The following is a 22762-nucleotide window of genomic DNA, read 5'->3' on the forward strand; positions in this document are numbered from 1 at the left end:
CGGCAGAGGGGCACAGTCCCCCCTCGCCCTGCTGGCCACGCTGCTGGGGATGCAGCCCGGGGTGCCGGGGGCTCGCTGGGCTGCCGGCGCACGTTGGTGGGTCCTGTTGAGCTTCTCATCCCCCAACACCCCCAGGGCCTTCTCCTCAGCGCCGCTCTCCAGCTGTTCCCCACCCAGCCTGGAGTTGTGCTTGGGATTGCCCCGACCCAGCTGTAGGACCTGCACTTGGCCTTGTTGAACGTCATGAGGTTGGCACGGGCCCACCTCTCCAGCCTGTCCAGGTCCCTCTGGATGCCATCCCTCCCCTCCAGCGTGTCGACCGCTCCACACAGCTTGGTGCCATCGGCAAACTGGCTGAGGGTGTGCTCGATCCCACTGTCTATGTCATCGATGAAGACATTAAACAGTACTGGTCCCAATCATCCACCCGGACCAAGGGTTAACGCAGAGAAAATCAGAGCGTTAACCCAAAGCATCACGCCATCAGAAAGCCACTGCCTCAGTTTCCCCTCCCAGCTTTTCCCCGTGGGCCATGGTGTTTGGAGGGGGAGATTTCCTTCTGCTAATGAGACGATCCTTGAATATCACAAACGAGCAGGAAGGAAAACGTAGGGGCGTGAAAAAGTAAAAATAAACCCATCTATAAATAACCCTCCTCCGGCAGCGCCGGGCGGCACAGCGCGGTGAAGCCCCTTCCAGGGATGGGCAGCTGCTTCCAGCGTGCAGGCAGGAAAATTGGGATTTCTTTAACAGCTATAAGAAATTGCTCTTTTTTTTTTTTTTCCTGGTGGAAAAAACATCCTTGAGCGACAACCTCTGGATGCCCAAAAGAAAAGGGACCTCTTCCGCACGCAGCCAGTTTGGCCCCCAGGGGATGCATGTGGGGAGGAGCAGGTGAGGAAATTTGGACATCCTGGGTTTGTACCTGTAATTGGCCCCATCAGACAGCTGGGACTGATTTTCCCCTGCTCCAAGCAAAGCCTGGCTTAAAATTATTCCTGTAAACCCACTGGGAGAACTTGAGCCCCTTCAGAAAAATCCAATTTGAAGAACGATGCTCTCATCTGCGTGGGGTCACCAGCCTCCCTCCTCCCCCAGTGCCACATCCTGGACCATTCCCGGTATCCGTGATCATTCCCAGTCCAGCTCACACCACATTGTCCTCTTCCCAGACTCATTCCCTACAAAGCCCAAGCAGCAGCTCCCAGTTGTGCTGTGGCAGAAGAGTCCCCAGGGCTGTCGCATCCCTTAGGAAAGACCTCCCTATGCCAAGAAGCAGGACCAGATAAGGAAACACACATAGGATGGAGATCTACCTGGCGAGAAATCTTTTCCCCACAGGAGATGATGGGAGATGTCCCAAGAAGCCCCCAAAAACATTCATCCAAGGATAGACCAGACAAGGACCGCAGGCAGGAGGGCAAGGGAGCATCCCTGACCGGTCGCCCCAGGAAATGTAAGGAATGCTTTGCCCTGAGAGCCCCAGAGCTGCGTCCTGGAGAAGCATCAGCAGGACAGAGCCCCACAGGAAGCCTCAAAGGGGAATAAATTGTATCTAGAAATGACCTCGGGGCAAAGGGTTGTGCACTCATGCAGTCCTGGGCTTCCCAAAAATGCCGAGACTGAGCTCTGAGACCCCTTCCAGCATCTCCCTCGGTTTTCCAGCATCCTCCTGGCCAGCCCGCCACCGACACCGGACATGAGCCGATCGCGCCCCAAAAATCCCAACAGGAGAAAACCAAACAGCTTTCCAGTTGCTACCGAAAAGCTATCGTGATGTCGATTCAGCCTTCGAAAAAGACGGATAAAAGCGGGTTGCCGGTTGCAGGAGAAAAGCAGGCAACGCTCGGAGACGTCGCGAGCACAGGTTATATTTAGGGCAATCCGACAAAGTTGTATTTTGACCTTAAAAAAAGGACCGAGCGCAGCTGGGAAGGGAAGCAAGGCAAGCAGCGCGCTTCGCAGACCTCATATTAATGCATCAAGCTACCGCAGCGCACATATTTATTTTGTCAAACTGTCAAAAATGGCACCTTTATGGTTTTATATAAAGAGGCATTAGAATAGAAAAACTTCGTAGCTTAACAAAAAAAAAAAATAAATAGAGAGAGATATATATATTGCCCAGGTTTTGATATTGAATAGGATTGAAAAGCTGAGCAAATAGGGGCTGCAAAGGGGATCGCGGAGCGGAGCGGGACGGAGAAGCCGCGTGTTCCTCTGGGTAGAGGCGGCACCGCCGCCCGGTGTAACACACGGATGGGGTTTCTGACACATCCATCAATACGTCTGTTTGCACGCTTTTCAAAAAGCTTTTGGCCCAAAGCTAGCTAATAGAAACACTGCTGAATTTTCCCAGATGACTCTTTTTTCGGTCCGAAATAAAAAGCCTATTCTTTCCAGTCCCCAGCTGGGGAGAGCCAGCCCCCGTTTGGAGTCACCCTGTCCCCGGAGGATGCAACCCCCAACCCAAATACAGACCATGAACCCACCGGGGCACGGAGCAAGCGATGGCATGAGAAGCCACAAATTTGGGGTTAAATCCTTTGCTGTTGAGCAAGAGAGGGAGCAGAGGAAAGCCCCCACTCCGGCACCCACAGAGCCACCCCAGCTGGGACTGGGGGGGACGGGAGGTGTCGCTTTCAAGGGGACATTAGGAAGGGATGATGCAATATTTCACCATTAATAGCTGTCGGAAGCGTTGCCATTTCAGCACAGGCTGTCTCGAAACGCTGCCAGGAGGCGGCTGGAAATTCAACCTCACCTTGGGGAAACTTCTCCAAGAAAAGGTAACCCGTGGCGGGATGCGAAGCGGCACCACATCAAGCCCTGCGGCTTAAATACAGGGTCTAGAGGTGAGGGAAATTACCGAATACTCAGAAATAAACATATTTCACATGACGACGGCTCCTCTGGGAAGCCGGCGGGGGATTTTGTGATTGCCCACCCATGCAAGGAGGATGCCAGGATGCTCAGTGCTGCATCTCCCACCAGGTACGTGGGTGACGGCGGGTACATGGCAATTCCTTGAGACCGGGGCAGCTCTGGAGGTGTTTGAGATGGTTTGGGAGACCCCAAATCCCAGCTCATTCCCAAACAGCTGCAAGGAGCCCTCTCCAACAGTCTCATTCCCGCACCCTGCTGCGATGTCCCCAAGCACCACCAGCTACCCAGCCAGCAGCTCTTCAAGCCCCCAGTCTCCCTCCCCCGGCCCCATCCCAAACTCACTCTGCCACAGTCCCATCCCCAATTTGGGGCGTAATAGATACAACAACTTTGTGAAAGGGAGGACACGCTCAAGGAGAATGTGACTTATCTCACCAAGGAGGTTTCCCACCTCCTCGGGAGCGAGGAGACCCCCACGGACAGGTTCTGGTCTCAACGGAGCACCAGCTCTCCTTGCAAGCACCCAGTTTTCCCACCTCTGCTGCCCTTCTGGACATTTCACAGACCATTGGACCTAACACGTCCATCCTGCTGAGCTTTCAGACACCTGAGCTGTTTTCACAGCACCAAGTTATTTACAAAACCTCATGTCTGCATGTGGCCAGTTCCTTTACGCAATTAGAAGCTTTTCCACACCGTGGCAGTGCTTGAGCGGGGTCCAGACCCTGTCACCCATCCAGGGACGTGACCAGGGCACCATGCAAAAAAAAACCAAGCCAAACCCAGAGCAGAAGCTGCCAATCCCACCAGGTTACATCCCTCCTGCTTAAAACAAACCTTTCTTGTCTCAAGCTCCACTTCTACAAGAGATGAATCTGCCTGGACGCACTTCCATGGGTTTGCTATCTGCTTTGCAGCATAAACCACAGCATAGAATAGTTTGGGTTGGAAGGTCATCTAGTCCAATGTTCAAAGGTCATCTAGTCCAACCCCCTGCCATGAGCAGGGACATCTTCACCTAGATCGGGTTGCTCAAAGCCCCATCCAACCTAACCTGGAATGTCTCATTAAAGTCCTCCTGCTTTCTTTGTTTCCGCCATTATGTTTCTTCGAGGGACACACAAGGGGGGTGGTGGATGAGCACCACCGGCTGCGGCCAACCAAGGACGGTGAGGTTGAGTCTCCTTTTGCTGGAGCCATTTCCACACCGCTTCCGCCCCAGGGCGTTCCTCATTTGCAACCAGAACAGTGGGTTTCTCCATCCCTAGACACCCCTGCCATGGGCAGGGACATTTTCACCTAGATCAGATTGCTCAGAGCCCCGTCCAACCTGACCTTCAATGTTTCCATGGATGGGGCATCCACCACCTCTCTGGCCAACCTGGGCCAGTGTCTCACCACCCTCAACATAAAAAATTTCTTCCTTTATCTAGACTAAATCTTCCCTCTTTTAGTTTAAAACCATTACCTCTTGTCGTATTGCAACAGGCCCTGCTAAAACGTCTGTCCCCATCTTTCTTGTAAGCCCCTTTAAGTACTAAAAGGCCACAATAAGGTCTCCTCCAGAGCCTTCTCTTCTCCAGGCTGAACAACCCCAACTCTCCCAGCCTGTCCTCATAGGAGAGGAATGAGTGGGCTGAAGACCACAGAGCAGACGGAGAACATCCCTTTGCTAGGGCAGGGAGGCATGGTCAGCCTTTCCTCCCAGGAACATATGACTGCAGGAAGATGTTTTGGAAAGAAAAAATGATTCTGGCTGAGCACAAGGCATCAGAGCTTACCTGGTGATGATAGCGAGGTGGGGAGGGCTCATGCAAGCTCCCATGAAGAGCACCACGTTCTCATGCCGGGTCTGCCGGTACGCCATCACCTCCCTCTTGAAGGCCTTCAGCTGGTCCTCATTGTCCCGCTCGATGTCGATGAGGCGGATGGCCACCTCCCCGTGCCAGCGCCCATGAAAGACCTGCCCGAAGCGGCCCTTGCCAATGAGCTCGCCAATCTCGAGCTGCTCGAAGGGGATGTCCCACTCCTGGAGGAAGATGCTGGTCTGGCTGGCCTTGCGGGGGAAATTGCGTGCAGAGAGGAGCGAGAGGTTCATCTCTTCAAAGTCATCCTCAGACTCCTGCACCTCCTCCATGCCTTCCTCGTTCTGTGGAGGGGTAAAGGGAGGTGAGCACAATAAAACGGGGCGGGAAAATCATAGAATGGTTTGGGTTGGAAGGGATCTTGAAGACCATCTTGTTCCACCTCCCACTGCATAGGCAGGGACACCTCCCACCGGCCCAGGTTGCTCCAAGCCCCGTCCAACCTGGCCTTGAACACCTCCAGGGATGGGGCAGCCACAGCTTCTCTGGGCAAAATCTACGGCCACGGAAAATAACGTGGATAAAACCTCACTAACCCACCTACTGCCCACTCAGAGCCAGAGAAACCGGGGAGGTACCTTCCCAGAGGCAACCAGGCGGCTGTGTTTTATGCAAAGCCAACAGAAACTCAAATTTTGCAGGGAGGCATGCATTTACCCCAGGGTTAAATAGAAAAGGGTGACACACTGGGGCATTTAATTCACTTGTCTGAAAGCAGCGTTTCATTCTCCCCCTGCCGATCTCTGCTAATACCAACTGCTCCCAACCCAGCACCCCCCATCTGCAGCCCCTCCAGTTCTCCAGGACGGGTCTGGCTTTTCCCTTGATGGTCTATATACGCTTTCTACAGGATTTACAACGCCCATTAAAAGCTGCATTCCCGTCCTCATCCTCCACCGCATTTTTAATGCGCCTCAGAAAAGCTCATTGAGTTATAAACTTGAGGTGCAGCCACGAAGCCCACCAGGCTCCTTCTTCATGGAGTGGGGGACCCGGATGCCTGGGGAGGATCCGGCCCGGCCGTTAAGTCATTTATCAGCAATTTCACCGCACAGATGCTAAACTTAGCTGGTTCCTGTGAAACGTGTCCCAAGATGGGTATAAAACAAAGACCCGCTAAGCAGAGGAGCGAGTCTGGGCGTCTCACCTCCGAGGTGGGCTCCACTTCAATTTGAAGCAACGGGTTTCCTTCCAGGCTGTTAAAAAAAATTAATGAATTACCACCGGGGTAAAAACGCAGTTGGGTGAGGAGCACGCACGGGCATCCAGTCCTGTGTCCCGCAGCAGCGCTCTGCACCGGGACTGAAGGGATCGGGGAGGAGAAGTACCAGGCTCGCTGCTGATTTGGGAGAGCAACCCCTTCCCACCCACGCCCTGGTGGCCTCCATCCTTGAGGATGGCCCTGGGTGCTCACAGGGGAGCGGGGAGGATAGCAAGGATGAGCGATATTAATTAATGCATTGATTAACATCGGATGCGTGAAGTTCCAGGATGGATTTGGTGATGTGGGGGAGCACACGACCAGGTCTCCAGCCCATCGCCCAAAGCACACGGTGTGGAGGGTGCCCCATCGCCCCATGAGGTGTCACCCCCGGGGTGAGGGACAGATTGACACCCTCGTGGCTTTTGGCCACATCGAGGCAGCGCTGGGACATGCTCTCATGGCATTTTTAGGTGGTTTCTAAGATCAGAATTACCTTCCCAATGAACACCAGCCAAAGCAACAAGCGCGGCTGATGAGCGGCCAGAAGAGAAGACACCGTGTTTTTCGATTATTTTTGAGAAGCGGAGGTTTCGAGGACCCTCCCCTGCAGTAAAAGCACCCGAATTTGTCTAGTTTCCCAGCTCCCTGCACCAGGAGCTCCTCTTTTTCTTCTCCGCTTACACAGCACCTCCCACCACCAGGTCCACCACCAGTGTCTGGCCGCACCCGACAATTAACAGAGAATTAGGGAAATTCCCTGGGGAAGATCAGCTGGAGCAGCTCAGGGTGGTTTTGAGCATAAAGTAAATACATTATAAATTATTGTTATTATTAACAGTAACTTAAATAACAGCATCCCCTGCCAGAGACAGCAAGGACCACAGGAGAGGCATAACCCCCCCCCCCCAAAACCACTTGGACGTGGGGGTCCTGTGCTTCCTATCCCATTCAATCGCCGCTAAAACCCTATAAATCCCAGGGGAGACGCAGGTGGATATATAAAAGGAGCCGACCCCGATATTTGGAGCGGCACGGAAAGCCCAGGAGGATGCAGGCGGCTTCTGCCGCCCATCACGACGCGCGGGCACTTTGCAGGAGCAGCGCTCTCCTCCCGCCTGATCTTTAACCCAGGCACGAATCCCTGTCTCCCGAGGAGCCGAAGCGGAGCCCGCGCTTTAACCCAGCCGAGCCCGGGGTAACCTCAGCGGCTCTTATTTGCAGCGGGGCCAGCAAGAGGAGAATCACGGATTTTGCATATTGAAAGCTGTTTTCCCACAAAAAGCCTGCCGGCCCTACCCCCGATACCTTGCTTTAGGCAGGGAAGGGGAAAAAAAAAAATAATAAAAGGCTTTTCCACCACTTTTCCATTAATTTCCCAGCTGCCAGCCACTGGCGGGGACAGCGGCTCCGTCCCCATCCCTCCCATCGCCTCCCCCAGCGGCGCGATCCGCCAGACCCCCCCGGCAGTTGCCGATGCAGTTTGGAGAGCGTGGGTGAGCCCGACACAAACCTGGAGCGAGACCCTATCTGTTAAACTCCCGGCTTGTAAAATCCTTCAAAACTGGCATTTATCAAAAGGATCGGTAAGACACATAACGCCGCTGCCGGGGCGGCGCAGGCACGAGGACCTCGGCGAACGCTGGATTCGGCAGAGCAGCTCAGACTCGACCTGTCCTAACGCCAATTATATACCGCCTTTCCAAACTAACTTCAGCGCAAACTTTATCGGCCGTGAAAACATTACAGGTGGGGCTGCAGGACCCACTTTTGTTAAAACCATCTCAAAGACCCCGGTTCTCCGCTCGTAATTTAGTAAAAGATTAATCGCTCGGGCTTTGGCTTCTCAGACTGAAAGTCATTTATTTTTTTTTTTTTTCTAGGCAGGTGCGTCGCTGTGGGTTATAAATCAATCCGCTGTCCTCTCCTTTCAACCTTTGTCCTCTCCGAGATATAAGCCAGAGCCACGAGGTGGGTTAGGGCAGCAGGAGAACCAGGGGGTCACCCCGACCACCCACCCCAACCTGCCCAGAAGGTACCCCTGAATCCCAAACTGGTCCTCCTGGAGGAGGTAGGGCTCAGAGGATGCGCTGCCCGGGGAGGGGAAGGTGAAGATAGCCGGGAGGAGGGGAGAGGACTCACATGGGGTTGGAGTTGACAGGGTGGAGGATCACCTGCGGGGCTCGGGTCGGCGTCTCGGGTACCACGTCTGGGGAGAAGAGAGAGGAGTGAGAGCGGGTTGGGAGCCACTGGGAGCCCCTTCCCGCGCCGGGGGCACCCAGGGAACTAAATCCCACTGAATATCACAGAATCACAGAATGGTCAGGGTTGGAAGGGGCCTCTGGAGGTCATCTAGTCCAACCCCCCCGCCAGAGCAGGGGCACCTACAACAGGTTGCACAGGACAGCGTCCAGGGGGGTTTGGAATGGGTCCAGAGTGGGAGACTCCCCCACCTCTCTGGGCAGCCTGTGCCACTGCTCCACTGCCCTCAAGGTAAAGAAGTTCCTCCTCATGTTAAGATGGAACTTCCTATGTTCAAGTTTATGCCCATTACCCCTCGTCCTATCACTGGGCGCCACTGGAAAAAGACTGCTCCCATCCCCCTGGCATCCTCCCATTAAGTATTTGTAAGTATCTCCCCCTTTTGTCCCCAGGGCCAATTTAGTGACACCTGTGGCTATCGCTGGGTATGACTTCGGGCCAACCAGCCCTGCAGCGTCTTAGCAGTGCAGAGTGCTGCAACAATATACTGGTTTTGGGGAGAAATCCCACCCCAGCACAACAAACCCCCCATCAATCCAGGGGTTAGGAGATCCGGCCGTGCGCCCCCTCCCCTAAGGGCTATCTCAGCCCACCGCGTTACTGGAGAGACTTTCAAGGAGACTTACCGGGGAAAATGAACTGCTGCTTGTACTTGTAGTAGTGGGAAGCTGGAAAAGAGAAAAGGGGGGTTAAACACTGACCTGCCGAGCCAGACGCTGGAGAAACCCCAACCTGCGCCCAGTCTGGGTCTCCCCCCTGCATGACCCAACCTCTCCCACTCCCGTCTCTCCAGAAGATGCCACCCACGATGGTACGTAGGGTGCCCAGGCCAAAAAAACCCTAAGACCTTAGCCCTTTAATGATCTGGCTGGGTTAGAACTTATTTTTTTCCCCATCAGCTACTGCTCTGTACCATTTGGAGAGCATTGATGTCATCTGCAAAGCCACCAGTGGGATTTGGATACCTGGTTGACACCAAAAGCCTGTGGGGCTTCAGTGCCCGGCTCCCATCCGGCCTTTGGGAACCACTCAGCATCACAGAGACACCAAGCGATGGATTTGCAGCTGCTGCCCATTTTTGCTCGATTCAGCCCATCTAACTGCACATTTTTGCCATGGTTTGGAGACGTGTTCTCCCTAAGCTCCCTGCCTGCCTCCCAGCGCACTGAAAGGAGACGCCGGCGGCTCTTGGCAGCCCCAGGAGCTGTTGCCCAAAGCCAAGTGCTGCAGAAGGGCTCTGGGTGGTGGAACCCTCCATCGGCTCCCTGTCACCAGCAGGCAAAGCCCAAGGGCTGATTTGACTCACGTGGGCAGGCAGGTCATGGGTATGAAGCAAGACAGAGCTGCTGATGCCACCACGGCTTGGCACCAGCTCAGAGGGCACCTTCTCCTTAAGCTTCAAGACCCCAAAGACCGCCCCTCAGCTTCAACTCTCCAGCTTCGAGACCCCGAAGACCGACCTCAGCTCTGCAGCGGGACCTGAGGACCCCTGAGTCGAGATCAAAGGAGACTCAAAGGTAATTCTGGCAGAAAAAGGTCACCGTGTTGCAATTTCCAAGCTCGAATCCTAATCCCCAAGATGACCATCTTGATGAGATGAACCACGGAGAACTTCCAGCGCGGGAAGATGAAAGGACAGTAAGTCCCGCTTTGTGTCAGACCGGCTCCCTTTCACCACAGGGCTCTGCTCATCACGGACATGAAAGCAGGGACCAACCACAACCCCCCCGCCCCGAGCTCCCAGGGTCTGATTCTGCTCCACTCCATCCCTGCCAGCCGGGCAAGTGTGCCAGGGGCTCCCCGTGCTGGTTCAGCGGCAGCGACATCATGTCCAGGTCCCCATCAGAAGACGCTGCTGCCCACTCTGGGGGTTGCTTCTGTGGTTTCTGCTTTAGACAACATGAAATAACATCTCAAAAGACCTGCAGGGAGGTCTCTGCTCCAGCAGTGATAAATGATGGGGTCACCAAACGCTGGATCCTCTGTCCCTTCCCCCCCAGACCCAGGCAGGGTCCAGGGCTTGCCCAGCAAGTAGTTTGGGGATGTTAATCGCCGCGAGCCCGGCTGTCACGCTGCCGAGACGTCAGGATGCTGCTTCAGCTCTGGCTGGACCACCATGAACCGGGTTATACGGGCATGGAAACCCACGCTGTGGACCACCCTCCCAGCACTCGGAGGCTCGAGGGCTGTGGCTGGTGAAACCCCGACCTGGGGAAGAGCAGAGGGAGCTGAGCCCCTCCTTGACGGGTGGGTCATGGTGCTCGTTGGGGTGCTCAGTGCTTCCTCGCAGCTCCTCCGCTGTCTTCCTCACACCTCTCCAGCATCCCACCCGAGTCCCGGGCACTCCAGCGAGCGAGACTTGTGCACGGCCACAGCCTCTCCAGGCACAGGACAACCCGTGTTGTTTGGTTGGCGGTTGGGTTGTTTTCCCAGCTTTTGGAAGTGTTTGTTATTGTGACGATGGATCCTGTCAGTCAAATCCCTCTCACCTCCTTCCTCCTCCTCCTCCTCCTCTCTAGCTGAAGGCTTGTCAAGACAGAAGGGAGGAATCACCACAGCGCAGCAGGATCAGCAGAGCACGAAGATGCTGTCTGGTTCCTCTGGAGAAGCAGTCCTGAACCTCTCTCTCTCTCTCCTACCGGAGCAGTTTGTTAACCATTCGTTTGGGATGCGGGAGGGACCCCAACCTCCCCGCTGCTGCCCCATCAAAGAGGCTCAAGGCCGCAGACCAAACAAGGCCACCGGCCCTGGGGCAGCTGTGACTGCTTCAGCATCTCAGAGATGGGTCAGGACCACAGCTCCCCCTCCTCTCCCCTCACCAGGTCGTTTTTGGGAGCAGCTGAAGAGGCAGGCAGATGGCCGAGGACAGTTGAGCCCCTCCACACCGCCAGGAGTGATGCTGAGCTGTTCCCCTCCAGGAAGGGACCTTCCCTGGTGCCGCAGCACTGCCTCAAGGACAGCCCAAAGGCAGTCGCGCTGGGACAGGCTTCAGCACGTCCTCAGGTTAGGAGAAGCTTTTGTGGCCATTTAATGTAACTCCTGGGCCCTGCAGCCACCATGACCAAACAGCCCTTCCACCACCTCTGAAAAGACTGAGCTCCTGGAGCAGATAGGTCCCGGGTACCCAGACAAGACCCAGCTGGACAAGCTATGTCAGATACCCCCAGCATCAGCTGCTCCCCGCTATCACCCCACGCGCGCTACCAACAAGCTTGTCGGAGACCCGTCACCCCAAAGACACAGCGAAGTCAACCCAAGTGACACCTGTAGAGGGGTAAGACCTCGTTTCCCATTTGCTGTTGGGGCAATGCAGCGGGCACATGCCACGGAGGAGTCATGCCTGGAAAGCTTTTTTAGCCTCAAGCGCAGCAGCAGGTTGCCCACAGAGGTTCCGTTGGCTCCATCCTGGGAGGTTTTCAAGCCCATACTGAATCAAGCCTTGAGCTCTGATCCTGCTTCAAGCAGGAGGTTTGACTAGATACTCCCAAGCTCCCTCCCAACCTGAATTATCCTAAACTCGTCTATGCTGCTCATTTCTGCTCCCAACTTTTCCCCATCCCAGTATAAGTCCAGGCAAGGCAAGCAGCTGGAGTAGATCCTTACCCTGAGGAGACCCCGGGGCACGAGCCCCTCTCCTTGGGCAGACGTGGAGGTGGGGAGCTCACCATACCTGGCAAGTTGAATTGCTTCTGCTGGCGCGGGCACTGCGGGGAGGGGGGCAGGGGGGACGGGGGCGTTGCGCTGGGCGGCAGCGGTGGAGCCGGCGAAGAGGGGGTGGAAGAGGTGGTGGAGGAGGGGTTGCTGCTGGAGTCCGGCTGGTAGGGCACTGGGATGTGGTCCTGTGGGACATGGGGAAGGAGAGAAGAAGAGAGGAGCCGGTGAGAGCAGTGCCGGCCGGTGCCACCCCAAGGTGGTCCAGTGCAGAGGACCCCAGGTGAGGAGCAAGACAGGTCATCCCAGTCCCCAGTTTCCAGAAGCCCTAGAAAACCACCAGAGCCCCAGCCTGGCCTTCTCCAAAGCCATTTGTGTTCAGAGTTTGCACTGAGGCCACTTCACACCAGAAATGGGGCTCCTTTGCCAGCCCCTCCATGCTACCCACCCATGGCTGAGGGCTCCCCATTTAGGAGAGCCATGGCCACCAAGACCAGAGGTGGGGGCCGCACCACTGGGGCTGTCTTTAGAGATATCAAGGACCTGGCAGCTTTTGCTGACCTCCTTTGAGCCAAAAACTCAGTGCCTCGCTCGCAGCAGGGAGCTGAGCTGGGACAGATTTGAGAGGATCAGGCAAGACATCCCTTGCCCTTCGTTGACCCTTCCTAATCAAGGCAGGGACGGCAGCTTTGGGCGCGTCTCTCCAGGGCACACTGCCATGGGGGAGAAAGGACCACCTGGGAGCAGGAGAGAACCTGCCTGGTTATCTTAGATCTGAAAAGGAAAATTGAGGCCAGGATCTCCCACCTTGCTCACGACCTTGCCGCCCAACTTGGAGACATTTAACAGGGTCTGACCTTCAGCAGCACTGTGCACTCCCATCTCCAGACAGGTGAACCCATGGCAAGATCCCCCCAAGGTTAAAAAAAATCTACATGAGCCTCCCCCAGCAGCTACTTTTGTCCAAAGTGATTGATTTTTAAATGACATGGGCTTTCCAGGAAACCCACGTACATTTTATATAGACCATCCTGACACGCGTGACAACCTTGGCTAGGTAAATTATGTTTTAAACCAACGCTGAAGGCCACTAACAATAAGATTTCAATGGTCTGCACAGAGAATAAAGTATCTCTAAAGAAATGCTTCTAGATACATCCAAATAAGGGGCCCCTGTTGCATAAAGCACGTTTATAAAGGAAACTTTAACCAGAATGGGAGTGCTCAGGTCAAAGCCAAATATATATTATACACACACACACACACAGAGTGCATTATCATGGTTAGAATAAAGCTAGGAGAGGTGAAAGGACTACATGACAGAGGCAGAAGGAGAAACAGGGCTGATGCCCTTCACACCCAAAGCCTTTCTCAGTAAGCTGAGTCACTTCCCCGCTGCCCTCTAATAAAATGAAACAAATCACTGGAAGGACGGGCACTAAAAAGAAAAACGCATCCCTGTTTCTTTTGAACACCTGCAGCAGATCTCCAGCCTCAAAAAAGCCGTTTGCACCACCCCATAACGACAGCAACGGTGCAGATCATTACACTAAGGCTCTGCTAAGAGATTTCAGTTTAAAAACTGCATCCCAGAGAGCATCATCTGGTACCCAACCTTTGCTGAGGGCCAGAAGATGCTGAGGTCCGGGAGGAGCTGGGGGGTCCTGCCAGGCTCGGAGAAGTCAGGGTTTTGATGACCCGTTGCCCATCCCACCGAGGGTTTCCCTCCCTTCGAGCACTTCCAGCCTGCAAACGCCTCACCCTGCCCACCCCACCGTACCCGTGCGTGGCCTGCAGACCCGCGCTAGCTCCTGCCGCCCATGAGAAAGCGTCCACCAAAGGCAACAGGCTCTAAATTTCATCAAAAATAACCCCTTGCCGTGTCACCGCTCTTGCAAGCCAGGCGCACTCTCAGGTCTGGCTGGACCACATTTTGCCAGGGACACAATCAAATTCCGGTCTCGTTTTATTTGTAACAATAAATTAGTTATTTACAGAGGTCTCAGGTGGTAACAGAGACCTCAAACCACCCCCAGTTCAGCTTAGAACTGGAGATTGAGAGGCCACAATGGAACAGGACTGGTAGGACACAGCCTATTTTGAAAGTTCTGATCCCACTTGATTTTTAAAAGATATAACCTCGGCAGATGGCACCCACACTGGGAAACACAAGGGGCGAAGGGTTCACAGCTCGGTTCACCCTGCCTCAACGCCACGCTCACCCTCCCTCTGCTCCTCGAATTAGCGCTGCCCATGGGATTATTTTTCTTAATTTAAGCCCCCAAACAGGTTCCTAGGCAGCTCCTGCCCATGTGCTGCCATACACACCGGTTCCATAGTGGCGGATGTGCCCCAAGACCCACGGAGCATCGTGCAAGCCTTGGTCCTGGCAGATGGCTGAGGGGCTGGGAGATGCCCCATCCTGGAGACAACCCACCGGTCCCCTCCCGCCCCAGACACAAGGTCAGGGCATGGCCAGTTTTGCTCTTAAATCCCTTCTTTTGGAAAGTAGTCTCCGAGCTGTGCTCCCACCCGGCAAATGGGATCGATGCTCCCGAAGGACGTGCTCTGGGGAAAGCTGCTGCTCCTCATGCCAGGAGCATCCCCGCTGGGAGAGCAGAGGCAAACGGGGTGGCTCAACCAACCCAACTCAGGTGGCATTTGAAAATGCCACCGGCTTTGGCCCCCCACCGGGTCTGCAAGAGCAGCAGCCGCAGGTGAAGAACCAGCAAAAGCCACCGGTATTTCGGTGCCGTGGGGCCAGTCCCCTCTGGCCACAAAGGAGGCGTTCAGGGCTGGTAGAACAACTCACCTTGTTGAGTTTGTTGGTTTTGGGGAGCGTCTGGCTGACGTGCAGGTCGGAATACCTGGGGGGTTTCCGTAAAGGGTTGTTGATATCGCAGGGCACCGACTCTGTCCGGACTAACCTTGCTGGATTAAGAAGGGAGAGAGTGGGGAAAAGGGGATGGAGAGGAGGGGGAGAGAAACGGAGAGACATCAAAGCTTCGAAGGAGCACTCGGGGTCAACCCTGCGCTTGCGAACCTCTCTTGAATCGCTCGGCCAAAGCGATTCCCCGCAGCACCTCCAAACTGCTCGGCTCCTGCCCTGGGATGGCAACCAGCCTTCGGGCTCCCCCCTGCACCCGGGCTACAGCCAACAACCTCCCCCACGATGTGGGGGGCTTTAAGCCCCCCATGGTGGGATGCAAACTGCACCCCCTTTCCTCCCACTGCCGAGGGGCTGCAATTCGGGGAGGCTCAGCACGGCCACCCCGTGAGCTGGGAGGAGGGAGGGGGGCGGTCAGGCAGCATCAGGAGGAGGCACCATCCTCTTCCTCACCGCAGCTTTTTGGGGGGTGAGGGGAAGAAGCCGGCTCAGAGCATCCCGCTCGTGGCAGGGAGGATTTTTTTGGGGGGAAGACCCGCCTGCAGGACTCAGGAATGGGCCAGCTGCAAAGCAATGTATTTAAGAGGTTGGGTTTGGTTTTTTTTTTTTTGGGGGGGAGGCTGAGGCTCCCCCAAAGCCACGCCGCTCCTTGCTCCCGCGCTAAAACACGCAGCGGGCAGCTCCGGCTCTTGCAACATCGCCATAACCCCGATCTTTGGAGCCCACCTGCCCACACCCCCTCCCCAGCAGTGCGGGACGATGCCGCGTTCAAGATGCCTCTTGGTCAGGGTTTGCAGCTACTCAGAGCACGATGGATGGATGGATGGATGGATGGATGGATGGATGGATGGATGGTGGGGAGGGGTCTTCTGCCCCTTCCACCCAAATTTGCTGCAAGCAAGGGCGTGGGGGCCAGAGCGGAGGCTGCAAAATTGCCCCCCTCTCCGAGCCACAGCAGCCCCGCTCGCCTCCAACGGTGCCACCAGCGCGGTGCGTTTCCCCGCAATTAAACCCATGAGCATGTTTTGGGTGGTATTTAATAGACAACAACGGCCTTAAGAACTCAAAACTCAAGGCATGGGTCATTGGAAGCATTTCCCTTAGGCGGTCACGAGTCCTCTGGCCGTCGGGGAGCGCTCGGCCAAAATCTGGAAGAAAAGAGGTGGGAAGCGACGCCCGTCGTCCTGCTGCAAAGTTCTCCCTCCTGGGTGGGTTTTAGGACGGGCTCTCCCGGAGAAGGAGGAGGAGGAGAGCGGGATAAAGCAGCTCCGAAAGCACCACGAGCATCCACAGGGCCACGGCCGCGTCCCCGTGGCGGGGACCCCCATGCACCGCGGGAGCTTTCGGGTCCCACGCGTCCGCCCTAAGCTCTCGAGGGGTAGCAAAAGGCTCAAACCTGCGGCACTTACCCCGTGCGGTGGGGAATCTGAAAAGAAAAGGAGGCAGGGGAAGGGTGGGTGGAAGTGGTTTGCAATGCAAATCTGCCTCGCCCCGAACGGCTCGTCTCCCTACAAGCGGAAAAAACGGTGGGTAAAATTTTCACAGAGCGCCCAAGCGGTTCGGGAGCCTCCATCCCGCCGGCCGGTCCTCGGCGAGGGTCGGTCGGGCTCCCGAATCGCCCGGGGGGGCTTTTTGAAAGTTTTACCTGGCGGCAACATCCACGGAGGCGGAAGGGGGAAGAAAGGCCCTTACCTCCGCGGTGGATGATCAGCAGGTGACACGGAGGGGCCTCTTTGGTGCATTTGTTGTGGCACTTGAGCCTAGCAGGGAAGAGAGAAAAAGGTGTGAGTGGGGAGGGCGAAGGGGATGCGGAGCGGCACGGCACGGTACGGCCAGAGGGATGCAGCTCGGAGCGGGGAGCATCGCTGCGCGCTGGGGCCGCTTTTTCCACCCAGGAAGGTCACTTGATGTGATATTTGGGTTGTTGTGCACAGCCCCTGAGAGGTCCCATGGGACAACCTTCCCGCATCCCTGCGATCCTGCAGCTTGCGCTTGGGAAGACCCGAGATTCCCAAACCGGGGATAAGAAGCGCTGCAGGATGCACCTCCCGGAGCATCGGGGCTGTTGGCTGGGAGGATGCAGGAGCTGCACGCACTCGGCCAACCACAGCCATGGCGTGTCCCTCTGTCCCGATGGAGGGGTGGCAGGAACCCCCAAAATCCTTTCTCTGCTGGCTGCGGGGGACCAGGCGCCCACCAGGATGCCCAAAATTGTCATTTCTGCCAACCCCGGCTGAAATAAAAAGAGCAGAGACCCGCACGCAGGGGAAAGGCATTTCCCCCCCGACCATCCTCCAACGCTAACGCTGCTTTACGCTTAATTAAATTCAGGGGCAGTGGAGGGGAAGGAAGCGGCTGCCCTGGCCCCCTTTGGCTCCCGATGAATCTGTGCCATTGTGGCCTCCCTCCTAGCTTTAATACCAGGACATTTCACAAAAATAATGAGAGCATTTACGGCTACAACGTTGAGTATTCTGCAGAGCTTCGCCTGGTTTCACAGAGCCGGGGGCAGGAGTCTACGGAGGGCTTCACCCCCAGGTCATGCATATAGGCATAAGCCGCCCCCCAAAATCTTCCCCCTTCGTTCTTAATTAGGGATGGAAATGAGTCCCGGGCTCACGTTCTGCCACGACGGCCCCGGCAGAGCAGGGGAAACCCACGGGGGAAAAAAGGGAAAGAAGAGGAAAGGATTTAAAATAATAAAAAGAAAAGAAAAAAAAAAAAAACAAGGGGAAAGGGTGAAAAAAAAGAAAGAAAGAAAAAAAAAAAAGACGGCAGCTACAAGTCAATGAGCTGGGTAATGAAAATTCAGGAGCCGTGCGTGTTAGCTTTTATTACAAAGCCGTTCCTAGAGGGAAAGGCAGAGATTAATTCAGTAGACGAGGCTTGGGGGGGGGATTTGGGGTCTGTTTGTTTGTTTTACCTGCTTGTTCCCCTCCTGTTTCTTGGGGGAAGCAGCGCCGGGGCCGGGTGGCTACGGCAAAGCCGGTGGAACCTAAATACTTCGTTCATCCAAATTTTACTAACCAGGGAATTTATTTGCTCTTTTCTAAGCGACTACGGGCAGCAGGACGGGCCCAGAGCCAGAGCATCGCCGGGGCAGGTCCCAGCATCCCTCCTCCAGCACGGGGACCAGCCCCGGGCAGGCACAGCAAAGCCTCCAGTTTGCAACTGAGCATCGAATGCAACGGGAATCGCCACTTTAAAATAGGTATATTTGATAATACCACTGGCGGAAAACCGCCACCAGCTGCAGAGTAACCAGGCATTTCTTGTCCAGCTCGAAATCCCAATTTGCCAACTCATCAGCATTTAATCAACGACAACAGCGATCGTTATCACTTCATAGCTCCAGCTAACTCGGTTACCCGCAGACATCGGCGGATTCCCAGCACCCATCCATAGCAAAGGCAATCCTGTCTCCAGAAGCAGCTTTAACTAAGTGCCGATGGCTCCACGATAGTGTGTTAAGAGCCGGATTTAAAGCAGTATAAATGGCCCCAGCCTCTGCCTTGCTATCTTTTTTTCCAGTCCTGCCCAATTTTACGGCCCCTCTCCTTCGCATCACAGCTTAACTGCGGTTTGGGGTGGGTTGGCTCCTCGGTGCCACGACATTGCCGGGAAACAAGAGGGCCACAAGACTTCTGCTGCTGTGAAAACCAAATAAGAGGATAGAGCCAAACAAAAGGATACGGCCCGAGGCCATGGGGCAAAACCCATCGGATGCCCAGAGCTGCCCTGCACGCCGGTGATGCTCTCCTCCGAGTCACACTCAGCCCCCGGTCCGGAGCATCCATCCCCCCTCATCTCCTGCAGATAATTCTGCACATAACCCTATAACGTAACGTGGGCATCTAAAGCCAGGCCGAGGACGGCAGCGAGCGGGGAGGCTGTCAGGATCTGACTCAGAGCTCTGGCGCGAGCAGAGCCAAGGTCTGGCAGGCAGCATCCTCCCCAAGGACCCCACTGCTCCCATCCCCGGCACACAGACACAACCTCAGCCCCGTTTCGGGGTGTTCTTCACCCAATTTTGCATCTCATTAAAGCCTTCTGCAAGGGTGAGCTGGCGAGAGAGTGGTTGGTCTCCCTGAGCCCCTGCTTGGGTCCACCAGCAAAACCCCAGTTATCCCCCTCGCAACGTGGAAGAGACACACAAATAGCTCCGGCACCGCGCCGTACTTGCAGTTTTTGCATTTTAAGCCGAACAACATTCCTTTCCCGCAGACGGTGCAGGTCTGAGACATCCAGTACTTGGTGGAAAACCTGCCGAGAGAACCACAGAGAGCGTCCAGGGAGAGATGAAGCTGCACCACCCCATCCGTGCTCCTGCGGGAACATCTCCCGAGCCGCGCTTATCTACCGAGCCCTGATTTATCCTCTCCTTGCTGGCCTCAAACAGTGCTGCAGGCGTTGAGGTATCTTTCTAGGGATGGCCAAAGCACAAATCTCAGCCCCCTTTTGGTGACGCAGATGGGCACAGCCTGCTCCAAAGGGGGTCCAAGCCAGCCAGGATGGGCATTAGCCACCGGCTCGCTGCGGCTCCCCAGCTTTGCCCACCCCAGGCTGAGGGCAGAGCCCCCTCCAAACACCTCCCTGCCCTGGGGACCCACGTCTCCAGCCCGTCGGAGAAGCGTCTGCCCCATCGAACAGCCGCACGAGGCTATTTCCAGCGCTTTTCCTCCTTGAGGTAGATATGGAAGGGCAATAATCCGGAGAGGAGAAATTTGCTGAAGGTTGGCAAGGTCACGGATAATATATGGCTTTTATTGATAGCGACTCGAGCCTTATCTAAACCAAATCTGAACTGAAATGGAATTTAAATGGGCTTCTAGGGTAGTACAGCTCAGCATGGGAAACAGGGGGAACAGCCCCGGGCCCCCCGGGCCGGAGCGGAGATGGAAAGGGAGATGCTCATCCCCCAGCGTCGGGGGTCGGGGGGGATTCACCCAGCGCTGCAGCGGGGTCGGCGTACCTGTGTTTTATCGAGTTTCCTAGATCTCGACGGGGAATCTGCGGGGACCAGCGAGGCACTGACAGCGTATCTGCGGGGAGAGGAGAGAGAGGGAAAACCATCAGGTGGTAATACAGGCGAGAGCCGGGGTTCGGGCTTTCGGGGAGGGCAGCAAAGGGTACACACAAAAAAAATAGTGTTTGCCTGGTATTTCTCCTTAGAGATGTCCCACTGAGCTCCCTTTCCGAAAAGCAAGAGGCCTCTGGCTTTGTGCTTGGGTCTGCGGGGACACAGGGTCTGCTGTTCCCCCCAGTAACGGCCCCCACCACCCAGTTTGGTCCAGGGAGAGAGGATGGAGGTGATGCGCACTCCCCCAGTGGATGCTGCGCCCGCCTGCACGCAGAGCGGGATTGCAAAGCCGTCGGAGCCACGTCACGCCGTCCAAACACGAAAGGGAAAACGATGCCTAAACGGCAACCGCATCATTTATTAATAAGACATCACGTCTTGCGGTTGCGGCTGAACAAAGAGCCGAGTGCCAGCCGCTCGGAAGGCAATTTAACTCATGTTCAAACAGAAGAGCGAAGTAAAAAGCAGCCTGAGCGCTCTCCTTCGAAGAGAGAAGGAGGGAGAAAGGGTAACGGGACCTTGGCTGGGTAAGGAAAAAGAGATAAGTTCATTAGCACCGGCTGGAAGTAATTAGCAGCACGGCCGTGCCGCTGCCGTGCTTGGACTCCACATCCCCCTTCAGCCTCGCCAAGGGCAGGGACCCTCCACCTCCTCCTTCTCCTCCCCCTGCCGCAGCCACGGGAAAGGTCCTGCCCATGGGATGCTCAGCCCCGGGGAGGGGATGCGACGGGGATTCAAAGGTCGGATTGTCAATAAGGGATTCGAGAGGTTTCCCGGGCACAAGCAACCAGCCCCGGCACGCTGCGAGCACAGCCCCGGCGCGGAGCCGAGCGGCGGACCCCAGCTGCGAGCCCGGCCGTTTGCTCGATATGCCAGCAAATCCCTCGCTAAATACGCTTCCGATATTATCCCGGCGAGCGGGGAGAACCGCTGTTTGCTTTAATATCCCATTTTAATATAGCGGGCGGCGGGGTGTTTTAATTGCGCGCTCTTTCTGAAGGTTACATTTACATGCTGCTTCCCGCGCAAGGCGCTCTTAAAAGTCTTGGGAGCATCCGAAAACGCATCCATCTCCAGTACCTCCTGCCAGCAGCTGCTCCGGCGCCTTCTCTTAACTCCACCGCCACAGTCCCCATCGCCCTTCAGGCAGAGCCGGCAATTAAGATGTTGAAAGACTGGAAAGTCGATTAAGATAATCGCTGCCCCCAGCCCCGGGTTGGCTGTTTTACACCAGCAGCGTGCCAATATTTCGGACCCACGGTTCTCCCCAGCCCTCGAGACAACCCACCCCCGGTGGCTCCTGGACCAGCATCCCTCCCGTCACCCCAATATCTGCAGCCTCAAGCCCCAGAGAAGATGCTCTAAAGAGCGGGACCACTCCATGCACAAGCGCTATTCCTCCCTAAAGCATCATTTTCTCATCAGTAAATCGCATTATACAAATAAATTCCCCCCCCACCCAACAACACCGGTCTTTGACGAACTAAAAACCCAGGTAAGAACAGCTCCTCTCCCCGAATTAAATTACAACCTCCGCTTTATCAGCCACAATTTATTTCCACTAACTTTCAGCTGGCCTCAATTAAATCCCGCCATCCCGGGGAGGGGGAGAGGGGACGGAGGCAAAGACGGCTGAGCCTTTTAATTACTTTCTAAATGCGCTGCCTGCAAAAATGTATTAAAGTGTATCGGGGATTTTAACCTCCTGACAAAAATGAGACCTACGTGATTCACGGCTAATTACGTTCATTAGAAGGAGCGCTACATGAAGGATCGCGGCGTTCAACAATAGACCTGCTGTTTGCAGGAGGGAAAAACAAGCGAAGCGGGGCAGGAGGGGAGGGGAAGGCGCCCGCTGCCGTGGGGAGCAGCCCCAGGGTTTTTTTTTTAGGGGGGGCTTTGAAGTTAATTAGTGATTCTCCCCTTTAACCTGTGCATCGGAGATGCTCTCCCGGAGGAAAAGCTCCTTCTCCCCACGCGATGTCAAATGGGAGTGATGCCCCAAGGGAAAGCGGAGATGCCGCAGCCTTCCCCTGGCGCAGGATGAATATTCTCATCCAAAAAAAAAAAAAAACAAAACCACCCAAATTGCCACAATTAAAGGTAATCAGAAGCCTTGCTGGCTCCCAGCCAGGGTGCTCAGCACCTTCCAGGATGCATCTCAGAACAATTAGTCTGTATGCAGCCATCGAATTTCCCAACACACCACTTCTCTCTACAATGGCAATGTCGGCTATAGTCCAGCAAAACACTTAAGCACATACTTGAACTTTAACTATGGTCTCAGAACATCAGAAGGGACAACATTCACGTGCTGAAGTGTGAACAACACTGAAAATCTCAGCCTCAAAGATGTGGAAACACTCATGTGAGTGTCTGGGTGAATGTGTTTCACATGCATCTAATCGAGAGAGCTGCCCAGTTACACTGGAGCTGTCCCAGGGCTCATTTCCCAGGAGGGTGGAGGACGTAAACATTTTCTTCCACATTTCTTAGGATAGCAGGCTCACATCAAGGAAGCATTGGAAATAATTCCCATTGCATCCATCCTCTTAGATGGGGTTCATCCCTACACAGCTTTCTTCCTTCCACTGGCACAAGCTGCAACACAAACAGTTATCTCAAGCTCTGCAAAGCAAGAGAGCACCATGGCACCACCTGTGGTACCAGCACTCTGTTGGCCACCAGGGCACCACACACACCATGGAGGCAGGGCTGGGCTCCGTCTGGATGTGTTTGTAGCCGCCTGCATACAAGGCATGGGGAGCAAGGACACAAACCAGCTGTGGAGTGGCAGAGGGCTGTAGGAAGGTTGGTCATGCAGATCAGCTATACTTGGATTGAGTCTTCAAAAATTGCTGCTCCCCACCGTACACTGAAGATGTTCCGGCATCACACATGGTCACAGCTCCTGCTCAGTTCCTCTCATT

General features: G+C 55.2%; 1 protein-coding gene across 1 annotated transcript in view; it reads right to left on the reverse strand.

The window, feature by feature from the left end:
* The window catches only part of KSR2 (kinase suppressor of ras 2), a 77744-nt gene that overhangs the window by 23650 nt on the left and 31332 nt on the right, over positions 1-22762 (reverse strand). The window contains exons 6-15 of the mRNA XM_009886745.1: positions 19725-19794; positions 18932-19015; positions 16445-16512; positions 15097-15106; positions 14678-14792; positions 11885-12053; positions 8841-8882; positions 8095-8161; positions 5899-5947; positions 4668-5035 (exon numbers count right to left, since the gene is read on the reverse strand). Of these exons, the coding sequence (XP_009885047.1) occupies positions 4668-5035; positions 5899-5947; positions 8095-8161; positions 8841-8882; positions 11885-12053; positions 14678-14792; positions 15097-15106; positions 16445-16512; positions 18932-19015; positions 19725-19794 (1042 nt within the window). The remainder of the gene's footprint in view (positions 1-4667; positions 5036-5898; positions 5948-8094; positions 8162-8840; positions 8883-11884; positions 12054-14677; positions 14793-15096; positions 15107-16444; positions 16513-18931; positions 19016-19724; positions 19795-22762) is intronic.

This window comes from Charadrius vociferus, unplaced genomic scaffold, assembly GCF_000708025.1.
Source record: "Charadrius vociferus isolate BGI_N301 unplaced genomic scaffold, ASM70802v2 scaffold776, whole genome shotgun sequence".
In the NCBI taxonomy this organism is placed as follows: domain Eukaryota; kingdom Metazoa; phylum Chordata; class Aves; order Charadriiformes; family Charadriidae; genus Charadrius; species Charadrius vociferus.